The sequence below is a fragment of the Piliocolobus tephrosceles genome, chromosome 3 (genome assembly GCF_002776525.5).
Source record: "Piliocolobus tephrosceles isolate RC106 chromosome 3, ASM277652v3, whole genome shotgun sequence".
Classification (NCBI taxonomy): Eukaryota; Metazoa; Chordata; class Mammalia; order Primates; family Cercopithecidae; genus Piliocolobus; species Piliocolobus tephrosceles.
Genome location: NC_045436.1, coordinates 13,570,444 through 13,583,357, shown reverse-complemented (window position 1 = coordinate 13,583,357; position 12,914 = coordinate 13,570,444). Strand labels below are relative to the sequence as shown.

The 12,914-nt window shown below is 41.3% G+C and overlaps 1 protein-coding gene across 2 annotated transcripts in view; it reads right to left on the bottom strand.

The window, feature by feature from the left end:
• Positions 1–10,863: 10,863 nt before the first annotated feature.
• The window catches only part of ASB5 (ankyrin repeat and SOCS box containing 5), a 67,905-nt gene continuing 65,854 nt past the window's right edge, over positions 10,864–12,914 (bottom strand). For both annotated transcript variants that reach the window (XM_023226847.2, XM_023226857.1), the window contains one exon: positions 10,864–12,894. In XM_023226847.2, the coding sequence (XP_023082615.1) occupies positions 12,767–12,894 (128 nt within the window). In that variant the 3' untranslated portion in view covers positions 10,864–12,766. The remainder of the gene's footprint in view (positions 12,895–12,914) is intronic.

The window sequence follows — 12,914 nt, the reverse complement described above, 5'->3', positions numbered from 1 at the left end:
AAAAAAAAAAAAAAAAAAAAAAAAAATAGCTGAGTGTGGTGGTGCACACCTGTAGTCTCAAGTACTCCAGATGCTGAGGTGGGAGGATCACTTGAGCTCAGGAACTTGAGGCTGCAGAGAGCCAGGTGACAAAATGAGGCCCTGTGGATACATACATGTGGTAAAATAAGGGATAGATTTTGATGATGATATTATGTAATATTTTTAATGTTTATTCATATGCATGCCTATTAATAAAGTAAACCAATGTGTTCTGTATATGATTAAAAAAGAAAACCCAAACTGAAGCTATATAAGTGTTTTCTGTTAGCCTAAAAATGTTTTAATGAATGATTCATTCATTCTATAAACTTTTATTGAGGACCTATCCTGGGGTATGTGCTAGATCTTTGCTATCCAATGCGGTAGCCACTAGCCACATGTGGCTATTTAGATTTCAATTTAAATAAATTCAGTTCCACTGGCTACATTTCACCTGCTCGATAGCCATATGTGGAGAGTGGCTGCCATGTTGAATAGCACAGACACAGCACTTCCCATCACTACAGGAATTTTGACTGGACAGTTCTGTGCAGCAGATCATTTATGAGAGATACAGACATAGAAACATCAGTGAAAAGATTGCATACCCTGAAAAGCTCTGCCATGGTAAACATATGTTAGCACCAGAAAGGAAGCAAATACTTTGGCCTGGGAGAGTGTAAGAAGTCCTCTCAAAAGAGATGACCATTATCCCAGCACTTTGGGAGGCCGAGACGGGTGGATCACGAGGTCAGGAGATCAAGACCATCCTGGCTAACACGGTGAAACCCCGTCTCTACTAAAAAAATACAAAAAAACTAGCCGGGCGAGGTGGCGGGTGCCTGTAGTCCCAGCTACTCGGGAGTCTGAGGCAGGAGAATGGCGTGAACCCGGGAGGCGGAGCTTGCAGTGAGCTGAGATCCGGCCACTGCACTCCAGCCCGGGCGACAGAACGATACTCCGTCTCAAAAAAAAAAAAAAAAAACAGAGATGGCCATTAATTTGATCTTAGAAGGTGGTATTTTAAGCTGATTAAGATGAAAGCTTTGAATAGCCGTTTCTACTGTGAAAGGAAGTTAAATCTTGGGATCCCCCCTGACTCCAAATCACTAAAGGGAAAAGTCAAAGTGGGAACTGCTTAGGGCAAACCTGCCTCCTCTTCAGTCACCCCTCTGCTCACTGAGCTAAATGCATACCTGATTGCCTCCTCTGCAAAGGCCAATCAGAAACTCAACAGAATGCAATCCTTTGTCTCTTGTCTACCTGTGACCTGGGAGTCCGCTCCCTGCTTGAGTTGTCCTGCCTTTGCTTCTAGTTGTCCCACCTTTTCCAGACCAAATCAGTACACATGTCGATTGATGTCTCCTGTATCCCTGAAATGTATAAAACCAAACCGCTCTGCCCACCTTGGGCACATGACAGGACCTCCTGGGGCTGTGTCATGGGTGCTCATCCTCAACCTTGGCAAAATAAACTTTCTAAATTAACTGTGACCTGTCTCAGAGTTGGGTTCACACTACCTTTTATTAGCTATATGTCTTTGGACAAGTTATTTAACATTTTTATTTGTAAAATAGGGAAATAAATAGGATACACCACAAAGTTGTAGAGATTAAGCAAGTGAAATCTATAAAGAGCCTGAAACAATGGGCAGCACTTAGTGCTGAGTAAGCATAGATGACTGCTTCAAAGGTGATCTTGGAAATTTATTTGGATGATGAAGGGGGAATCTCACACAGAATGGCTGATGGGAGCAATTGCATAGAAATATGAGGGGTTTTTGAAATGAGTTTTAGTAAATAACGGAACGCATTAGGGTTAGAGAGAGTGTTTTGGTGTTATCAACCAAAGAAACATTATCAACCAAAGGTTTAGATGATAATGGCTAGAGAAGTAGGTTAGGTCTATAGGTTGGGGTTTATTTGTTTTTGTTTCTGAGACAGAGTCGTGCTGTTGCCCAGGCTGGAGTGCAGTGGAGTGCTCAGGGCTCACTGCAGCCTTGACATCCTGGACTTAAGTGAATCTCCCGCCTCAGCCTCTCATCTCAGTCTCCCAAGTAGCTGGGACTACAGGTGCGAACCACAATGATTGGTTGGTTTTTAAATTTTTTGTAGAGATGGGTCTTGAACTTGTGGGCTCAAGGAATCAATCCTCCAGCCTTGGCCTTCCAAAGTGCAGCAATTACAGGCATGAACCACCACGCACAGCTAGATTGGGGCTTCATTGTAAACAGTTTTGCTGAAGAGTTAGAAATCTTCCCGTAATCAATATGCCAATTGTTAAGCAAATACATCCTCATTCCAAGTGTGACCTTTCCCTCTAGTTTGTTAGGTCCCAGGATAGGGTAAAGGAATTACCTAACTCATTTCCATCTGATTTAACCAAAGAGGACGACTTCCCTCCGGATGGATGTTACGTACTAGTGTATGAGCTGGTGCGTGCACAACAGAGTAAGACTAGCTGTGTAATTTGTAGGGCAAAGTACAAAATAAAAATGTGGGCTTATTGATCAAAAATTAAGAATTTCAAGATGATAGCGGATCCGTAAAAGCAAGCATGGAGCTCCTCTAAGTATGGGGCCTTGCAGCTGAGTCCAGCTCAGTGTTTATGAAGAGGCATGGAAAAAAATCATGTTGATCACGTAATTTGTCCTATACAACTCAAGAAGAAAGTTTGTGAGATTTTAAAAAATAATCCTTTTTTTTTTTTTTTTCCCCAGAGAGAATGTGACTGAAAGGGTAAAATTACTGTCTTTCATTTCCTTAGAAAGGGACCATTTGGCTGACAATTAAATAGAGTTCTTCCTTACAAGGAGTAATGTTTTACCTTAGCCAATGTGTCATTATGCACATAATGAATATGGTTCTACAGAATAATTTGAAACATAATGATGAGAAGTGCTGACTTCACTTTGAGAGAGATGCCTAAAATATTATAAGGTAGTTAGGAAAATATTTCCTCCTGTCACACTGGCAGGGAGGTCACAAGCCCCACCAGCTTCTGAATGTCTAAGTCCAACCCAGGCTTGCAGGCCTGGTCTCTGAGGTGTGCAAGCTGTGCAGCCTGGGAGGCTCCATGCCTAGAAGGGGTCCGTGCTTGGAGCCAATTATAGCGTTGGTCCCATTCTGCAATGATACTGTAAATCCGCACTTCCTTTAATACCCCTCTGCACAGAGCAAATATGTCTTCAGGTGTTTGCATATCAAAGGAATTACATCTGTTGAAGTCACTGAAGGATTACTCTACATTGCTGGCTCTCAGTGGGACAAATTTGCCCCCAGGGGACATTTGACAATGTCTAGGGACACCTTGATTTTCACAACTGGAGGGAGAAGGGACAGGGCGGGGTGCTGACAACTTGGGGGAGGGAGCAGATTGCTGATATCTGGTGAGTGAAGGCCAGGGCCGCTGCTGGACATCCGACAGTGCACTGGACAGTCTCACACAATGAGAAGTATCTGGCTCCAAATGTTCACAATGTGGAGGTTGAGATACTCTGTTTTAGATTAACTCAAACTTGCAAAAGTGTGCTGCTGAGTGGGAGATGAGGACTCCAAGGTGAGGATGGTGCTGTGAGCAGACGGTGTGGGTTCCTGTGAAGTCTCCAGGGAGAACACAGTGAAGGGAAGAGGGTGGCCCTCACATACCTGAGGACGGAAGGTGGATGATGGGTGGGCAATGTTAGAACTGAGCTCCACAGACACTTATCCCGCCTCGGGAGGTGGAGAAAGGAGAACAAACAGCATGTGCGTTTATGGATAGTGCGAACTGTGATAAGAAGCAAAGGTTGAAATTATGCAACGTCTTTGCAGACCTTATGAATATTTTACTTTCTGCTCTTACTAACCATTACTACAGCTAGATGACAGAGTTCATGCAAAGCTGGCCCTGCTTATCATGAACAGGTCTTAGGAGTAAGCTACTCTGCTGAATTATAAAGAGTCTCAAAAACATGCTCCCTTCCCTCCTGCGTTCTGAAACAATTCTCAGATGAGACAAAAGATCAAAGCAGTTGGAAAAAAATCCCTCGAATCTGTCACTGATGGAGTTGTTATTTGAGAAGGTGGCTTATGTCCATGGGCAAGCGTCTTCCTCATATTCAACTCCAGGTCTAAAATGAAGCCTCTCCTAGTCACAGACTTCTGGGACCTGGATTCAGGTAGAATCAGCTGCTGTCAAATGCATGGTTATAGAGAAGCAGAACAGAGCATTTGCTCCCTGTGGCAGCTCAGACCAGGTAGGGAGAGGAAGGGGTTAGGCACGCTCAGTTCTCCTTCTGGTTAACCAATCCCATTCAGTCGCTCCCTCTTTGTAAGAATGGGGACTACTGCAGGTGGCAGTTATGGAGGATGGAGCTGGGGGAGTGAGGACAGAGCCCTGGAGCGCTGTGCTGGTGGGGCTCCCTACACATGGGAGAGTACAATAGGAATGGGAGAAAGACGCCATCCTGCCCACCTTGCAGACAGGATCAGTGTGCAGTCAGCTACTCCCTTTGGAGAGAGGGGACCCAGCTTGATGAAACCCCTCCTTATTGTCATGAGAACAGAGGGGCATGGGGTTGAGGGAGGAGCAACTAGAAGAAATCCTTGCCATATATGGAACTGCTAAGGTGCACAGGCTTCATTTTCAAAACTCCTCTTGAATAAGCAACTGAAGTTGGGTGCCCAAAAGGTGACGCATCACGTCCAGAATGCTAGCTTCATCCATTTAGGGGAAGGAAGTGGCTAAGAATCCAGCCTAAGCGCAAGTTTGGGAGAGGGAGAGATGGAGTCCCTGCTTCCTTCCACAATATCCCCCAGCACCATCCATAAAACCCAATTCTTTCTTTTTTAAAAGCCTGTCATGGAGGGTTAATTCCATCTTGTATATTGGTAAAGGGAGATTGGAAAACACAATTTTCTACAGGTCTTATTTCCTTTGTTCTATCAGGTATGCTCACGCCATGATAAAGCAAGTCTGAAGGTCTGTCCTGCCGTGTGATATACCCTAGGCTACTCCTGCAGGGAAGCAGCCTTATTCCTCATTCCTCTAATTTCACATATTCTCTCCCTACACTGCTCATGTTGAATATTTTTACAGGGTCCTCCCTGTAGAAACCTGTCCTGATATCAAATATCCTGACTGACTACCTCTTCTACCCTGGATCAATAAGGGATCCGTTTTCTGATTCTCTTGATCCTCCCCTGTTTGATGTCAAGTCTTATGCCCACCAAAACCCCCATCCTTTTCTTCCTTGTGTCTTTGGGAATCTTCATCGTTTAGTTCTCTAGCATGCTGTTAGTGTTCTGGCACAAAAACACTAATACTTCCAGTTTTTAGGAACTGGACTGAATCAGCTTTACTTGCTCCCCATGGGTAGTTCAGATCAGGTAGGCAGAAGACGGGGCTATGCATGTTCCCTTCTCCTTCCAGTTAACCAGTTCCATTCAGCCATCCCCTCTGTTGCGAGGTGAGGGGTGCTGCAGGTGGCAATGATGGAGGACAAGGACTGGGGGAGTGAGGACAGAGCTTGAGGGTACTGTGCTTGTGGAACTCCCCTGACATGGGAGAAGAAAAATGGAAAAAAGATGCTGTCCCGCCCACCTTGCGAATGGAATGAACGTGCAGCCAGTCACAGCCCTGCATCATGCAGCCTGCAGGAATCCACTTAGAACAGCAACTCCACTGGATGTATTCTTATGTATGTGTAGGGCATTTATATTCTCTAAAGTTCTCTCTTGAGCAATTCCTTTGAGAGGATATCAAAAGGAAAGATCCTGATATATTGGCTTTAAAAAGTTACATTACTGGTCTGGGCATGGTGGCTCACACCTGTAATCTCAGCACTTTGGGAGGCCAAGGTGTGTGGATCACCTAAGGTCAAGAGATCAAGACCAGCCTGGCCAACATGGCAAAACAACATCTCTTCTAAAAAATACAAAAATTAGCTGTACACAGTGGCAGGTGCCTGTAATCCCAGCTACTCAGGAGGGTGAGTCAGGAGAAACACTTGAACCCGGGAAGTGGAGGTTGCGGTGAGCAGAGATTGCACCATTGCACTCCAGCCTGGGAGACAAAGCAAGACCTGGTCTCAGAAAAAAAAAAAGTTACATCACTGGCCTGCAAGAGACAGAGATTTTAGAGCTCTGCCCTCACCAGATTCAAGCTTTTAATTGTCTTCTCTCTGGAGCTATAAAGATAATGATTGTTGGCAGTAAGAGTTACTGGGTCACCATTACTTGCATCAACTGCCGAGGCATAGCTGCCAGCTCCCTTCCTAGGGCACACGATTCACCTCAGTGCTTACTTTCCCCATCGAGACGCACTTTGGCCACTCAGACCTATGAACCTCCTTTTAAATACTTTAACTGCTGACTGTAAGTTGTTCTATGTAACCCATAAAAGGAACCTCCATGCCAGAGCTCGTGAAGCAGCTAATGAATCCCAAAATAGTGTTTGCACAATAGGAGGATGTCTTCCCTCTGGGTTATTCCTTACATATTCATGTATTTGCCTTTATAGGAAGGACCAGGTGGGATTAGCACAGGAGAAAAGCATTAATTGCCTTCCCAAGACAAGTATTTCTGTAATAGGTTACATCACATTTTTATTCCTGCTTTCTCCCACCTTTAGTATGTATATTTTGGACCTGCTAAAAATGACCATCTACCTGGGAGTGGTGACTCACTCTGTTCTTAGACCTCGTCTAGGGTCCAGTCTGACAAGGACAATGATGACAGAAAGATTGAGCCTTTCGATCTCTGTTGATAACGTTTTGCTGGCTTAAGACCAGTTAAGCAGGTGTATCTTAGTAGGTGTATCTCAGTCTTCCACAAGGACGAAATTTGAAGTTTCAAGGTCTCTTGAGGCCTAGGCTCAAAATTAACCCAACATCACTGCTACTCCATGTCTTAGTCACAGAAAGAGACAGGACCCATCCAAATGCAAGACATGGGGAACGTGCCCACTTCTCTTGTTGGCAGGAGAAGGCAAGTAACATTGCAAAGACTGCACAGGAGGAATTATTGTCAATATTTTGCAACCAATCTACTCCTGTTCCTCTGTTTCCTTTAAGTCTTAATGGAATATGATTTGGTTTGATGCACTAATTTTCCCACAAAAATTCAAGAGAGTAGAGGGGGAAGTTACATTTGCAAGTAGAAAAGTTAGGCTTTTCTTTTGTCAGGGGATGTGTAAGTTTGTATCTCTTATCTTTTTATTTTGATTACTTGTATATTTTAGTTATCTCTTTTGGTTTCATCCAATAGAGACTCACTGATGTTCTTCAGCATAATTGGAGGGGATTGGGTGTTATCTGAAGTGCCAAAGAGTTCATGTTTAGTGCTCCTCTCTTCTGGTGTCCTGCCAACTCTGAAAGTTCCATGATTCTCCACGATTCTGAAAGTTCTGCGATCCTCCTACTTTTGCTGCTGTGGCATTGGCCTCAGGTTGGGCTGCTTCAGACAGGTGGAAGGACAGGCAGGTGAACAAGGAAAGTCTTTGAAAAGTCTGTCCTTAGAGACAGCAGTTCCACTTTCTATGCCATTGGCGTACGTTTGCGGCTTTCTGGGTCTCATTTGTTATGTCTCATATCTCTCTGTTAAGTGCTTTATGGGATATTCAATTTTTCAGCACCTCACATCAGAGCACCTCCTTATCCCAGCTTGTCTTTCAAACCCCTGCCACACACCACAAGTCACCTGCTGGCCTGTCGTCTGCTCTTTTGGGAAATGCCCAAGCATCTCTGAAGGGGGTGGTACATGATTCACATTACATGTGCTGGACTTGGCAGTGGCTGGAGGTGTGGCAGATTTTTAAGACAGACTTTGTTCAGTAAAGATGAATAACTTTTGGGTGAATTTATTTCTATTAGTGTGTTTGAGAAAGCCAGTCTAGTCTGATTGTAGAATTTGGGTTGTGTTCCAACCCTAAGTCCCAGATTCCACCCATTGTGGGAGGGATTGTCATCTAACATTGCCCGGTGGAGGGGGAGTGAGGGAGAGCTCTGTGGTAACTGTCCCAAAGGACCTGCATCCGGGTTCCTAACTCCGCAGATGTCTCCACTTCAAATAATAGAGCCACTCTCTTTACCCACGAAGTCTTAACTTCAAGTTTTGCAGTAGGGAGACTGATTAAGGAAGCCGAAGCCGCTGAATTCTTTTAACATCTCCCTTCTCTTGTTCTCACTCTAGGAGAAAGGGTGCTATCTTTCCACACACAATCACACACATCACTAGTGGGCAGAGAAGAAAAGAACTTTTGTGTTTCAAGCTAATTGAAGAAGTATGTGATGGACTTTAAGGGGAAGGAAATGTTGATGAATCTTTGACTGATGAGGAGGGAGCTGTGAACATGACCCAGCTCCACCTACAATAAACTCAGAGCCTACAAAGGAGGCAGACAAGCAAATAAAAGTTTGTCTTATAGTACTAGGGATGTGATTAGAAAAGGCCTGCACAGGGTCCCATAGAGAATAGGTGGGTGTGCAACCCAGACTCGGGGATGGTGAGGAAGGTTTGGCTGGGAGGAGGGTGAGGAAGGTTTCTTGGAAGAGTGATTTTTTAGCTAATTATTGGTGGGAATGCAGCAGTTAAGATAGAGGATGGAGAAGGGTGTGTTCCAGGCAGAGGGCAGAGCATTGGTAGTGGCAAGGAAACAAATTGAGCTCTGGAGGGATCTGGTCTGTGTTTTGACTTTCACATTAGGAACTTTCTTTTCTTTCTTTCTTCTTTTTCTTTCTTTCTTTATTTTCTTTCTTTTCTTCTTTCTTCTTTTTCTTCTTTCTTCCTTTCTTCTTTTTCTCTTTTCTCTCACTTCTTTCCTTTTTCTTTCTTCTTTCCTCTTTCTTTTCTCTTCTTTCTTCCTCTCTTATTTATCTATTCTTTCTTTCTTTTTCTTCTTTCTTCTTTCTTCCTTTCTTCTTTCTCTTTCTCTTTTCTCTCGCTTCTTTCCTTTTTCTTTCTTCTTTCCTCTTTCTTTTCTTTCTCTTCTTTCTTCCTCTCTTATTTATCTTTTCTTTCTCTTTCTTTCCTTTCTCTTTCTTTCTTTCTTTCTTTCTTTCTTTCTTTCTTTCTTTCTTCTTTCTTTCTTTCTCTTTCTTTCTTTCTGAGACAGGGTCTCACGCTGGAGTGCAGTGGTGTGGTCATAGCTCACTGCAGCCTCAACTCCTGGGCTCAAGTGACCCTCCTGCCTCATTCCTTCTGTGTAGCTGGGTCTACAGGTGCACACCACTGCCCAGCAAGAGCTTTCTTAAATCAGTGCAAAGGTCCTTTGTGGTCTGTCACCTAATCCCTGCCCCATATCACCTGCCTAACTCTCCTGACACACTTGAGTCTCCCAGAGGACAGGAGCATAGGCATGCTCCCACCACAAAGTGGATTTCACAGATGTCTCCTGGAACTTAGATGCCACTCCAGGAAGAAATGGCGCGGATCGGGGGGTGGGGTGGGTGCCAGGGGTGGGGGGTGAAGGGGTAGAGGTTTGAATTGACTGAAAAGTTTACCTAAAGAGACTAAGAAAGCACTGAATTGACTGAGTTTATCCGGGAATTTCCTGATTTCACTCGGTGGAAAGGAAGCTTGGAGTAAAAATTAAATTCTGTTCAGAATAATAAAACAAACTTTTTTGCAAACCTGAACATGTGATTTATAAAATTTCTCCACACAATATGTTTTTCATAAACCACAAAATAATTTTAAAAATGTATTTGAATTCTCCCATCCTTATTAAAAGACTCAATGAATTTGAACACAGAACTGAAAATGGGAAGGAAACCTATCATTTAAAAAATGTGAAAACTGGCTGGGTGCACTGGCTGGCGTCTGCAATCCCAGCATTTTGGGAGGCCAAGGCGGGTGGATTACTTGAGGTCAGGAGTCCAAGACCAGCCTGGTCAACACAGTGAAACCCTGTGTCTACAAAACATACAAACAATTAGCTGGGTATGGTGACGCACACCTGTAATCCCAGCTACTCGGGAGGCTGACGTGGAAGAATCACTTGAACCCAGGAGGCAGAGGTTGCAGTGAGCTGAGATTTGAGACTCTGTGTCAAAAGAAAAAAAAAAAAAAAGCAAAAACTGAGACCTACACAGCTGAAATGAAATGATTTGCTTCAGGTCATGGGTCAGATGAGCTAGTAATGCTCTGAATTTTCTTAACAAAGTTTCTTCCATCGATCTTGAAAGTGTAAGAAAGTTCAGTTAGGTTTTTAAGAGAAAGGGCTAACCTTAAAATAAGCTAAATTCTAAATGATAATGATGGAGAAATTGAAGTAAAAAAGTGGGAATAATCCAAGGGAAAGGATAATTTTTAAGTGATTTTGTAGCTGGGTCACTACTCAGTTGAGCTCAGTGCTATGATGGAACAATGAAAGCCTTCTGCTCTGAAGAGGCCTTTCTTTTCTACTATCTATTTACTTTCTCAGAAACACCAACTATATGCTGTGGTTATAAAAACAATAGAATTTAATACTTTTTCATCCAAAAAAATTGTGTCAACAGTGTCTATCTATAGTTATTGTTTTACTAAATTTGTTAAATCTTTTGTCACATAGTAACTCTTTTCTTTTACCTTGTGAAATTTTGTCCTTGAACTTTAATGTATGTGTATACATATATATAAAATATGCATATATGTATAATAATATAGGTATTAAATAGCACATATATGTATTATATGTCACATATATATAAAATATGTTTTGGATTAGAAGGCCTTTGCGGTATCTGGTTTTTATTCTGTGCTATTCTTTCTTAATGCTCTTGATTCAGTGATTTGGAAATAGGTGGTGAAAAAAATTAGTGCAACTGAGTCACTCCATGACCTTCATTAAAAAATAAAATAATGAGACAAACACAAAGTGTTTTATTCCAGTGAATAATAATCACACTTTAATATAATAACAAACATAAATACATTAAAGTTAGAACACTACTTTGATAAGACAATCATACTCAAGCTGAGATACAAGGTACAGATATACTGAAACTGTAAAGTGTCCATGTTAATGTTTGGTATTTACTTCTCTTATTGGCACAAGACTAATAAGATAGATGTGTTGCATTACTCTTACTACAATCTAAGACTTGTCCTCTAGCTCAGGGAAAATACTGGTGGAAACCTGTTTTACCCAAAAGCAGCTTTTAGTATCTGTTTAATCAGGTTATTCTGTAATAAAAACTCCATTTAATGCACATTATCCATTACAAATGTGTGAGATATTCTATACAACACATATTTAAAGGTCCTTATCCACATAGAAGACATTGTTTAGTGAATATGCTACAGCTTTATTTCTATGTTTGAAAATCTCAACAAACGTTTTAAATCACAACTGCTTTTTTTTTTTTTTTTCCTGCCAAAATGCAAGCTTAGTGATCTGGGGGTCATGTATAGTCATTTATTTTCCCATAGTCTGGAAGTTAGCCAAGAAGTCAGAAGAAAATAAGCCCTGGGTTGTTGAAAATAGTGGTCAAAATATTTACTTCATCAAAATTTAATAAATCTATAAAACTCACCCAAAGTTGCTTTTGTTTTACAAAGAGTAGTATGTTGATTATCTTATTTCTAAAATCATTATAGACCCCGAATTACAAAAAAGGCATAAAATTTTATAATGTTTTCTATTGCACTCAAGTATAGTTAAAGCTGAAGAGAATAAACATAGTATTTACCCTTGCAGAGGACTAGCTTAGGAATATCTTCTTTTATACAATACTCTCTCTTGCTATTACCTGCAAATACAGTACATTCTAAATCCTTGTTTGTGTAAAAAAAATTAAGTTCTCTACATACATTTTTTAAGGTCTCCAAATGTGTTAAGTGGCACCCACTCTTTAAAAACTCCACAATTTGAGTTTTTAACTTCCAGTTTTTTCATATCCTTGGACTGATTTGATGATCCCCAGAACATGATCCGGGCCCTCTTCATCAATTCGATACGTAGTTCATTTTCTTAAGCCCAAGTATCACTAACTGTTGACAATTTCTGAAATGGAGTAATATGCATATAACAGCCTTGATAAGAGATCATCAGGGGCTACTCCTGAGAAGGAGGCAGTCTTCAAATAGCCTTAGAAGGTGTGTAATGTTCTAAATATCTCAGGGTGAGAGGGCAGTACTAACCTTTCATCCTATCACTTTTCTGTAACAGGTCCATGTACTATGGAGAAAAGAAGTGACTTGTGAGTCCTTTGCTGGGGGCAAGGCGGTGGGCAATTTATCTTTATGAAGTGGTCATTCTAATGACCAGTGGACATTCAACATAGTGGATTTCCTGAATGAGCATCATCTTGGTTTCAGAAAGCATATTAGTTGCTCTTTGCTAAGCCATACTAATATTTGATGTCAATATCAATAACAAGTTAGCCAATTACAATAGCCAAAATTAAAACGTTAACCCATTAGTTGAATATAGACCTTTATAAATATAATATGAATAACCTTACCAAGAGTTTTATTTCTTTCCAATCTGAAAGAAAACATACAATAGAGACTTTATTATTTTTTTCCTAAATCAACAAGAGGGTATATTGAAATAACAAAAAATAGATATTATAAATATGCTATAATCCAAAGACAGCATATATGATAAAACAATAGTACTAACTAGTACACTTAAAATGAAAATTGATATTTTACTGCTTCCCTGGGTGATCTCATACTCACTTTTACCCTATCTTTAGCATATTTTAATATGAACTATTCCTTAAGCAAAAGAAATAGAAATTTTGATTTTTCAAGGTATTTAGAATTATTTTACTGTTTTATCGATACTGTAAGAAATTCTTCAGTAATGTTGGCAGCTGGAGCTGTGGGATAAGGTGCAATCTTGGTTTTCCTATGTAGCTTCGGATACAGAGTCGGCAAAGTTGGTAAAGAGATCTTGGGGTAGCTACAAGAAGACATGAAACT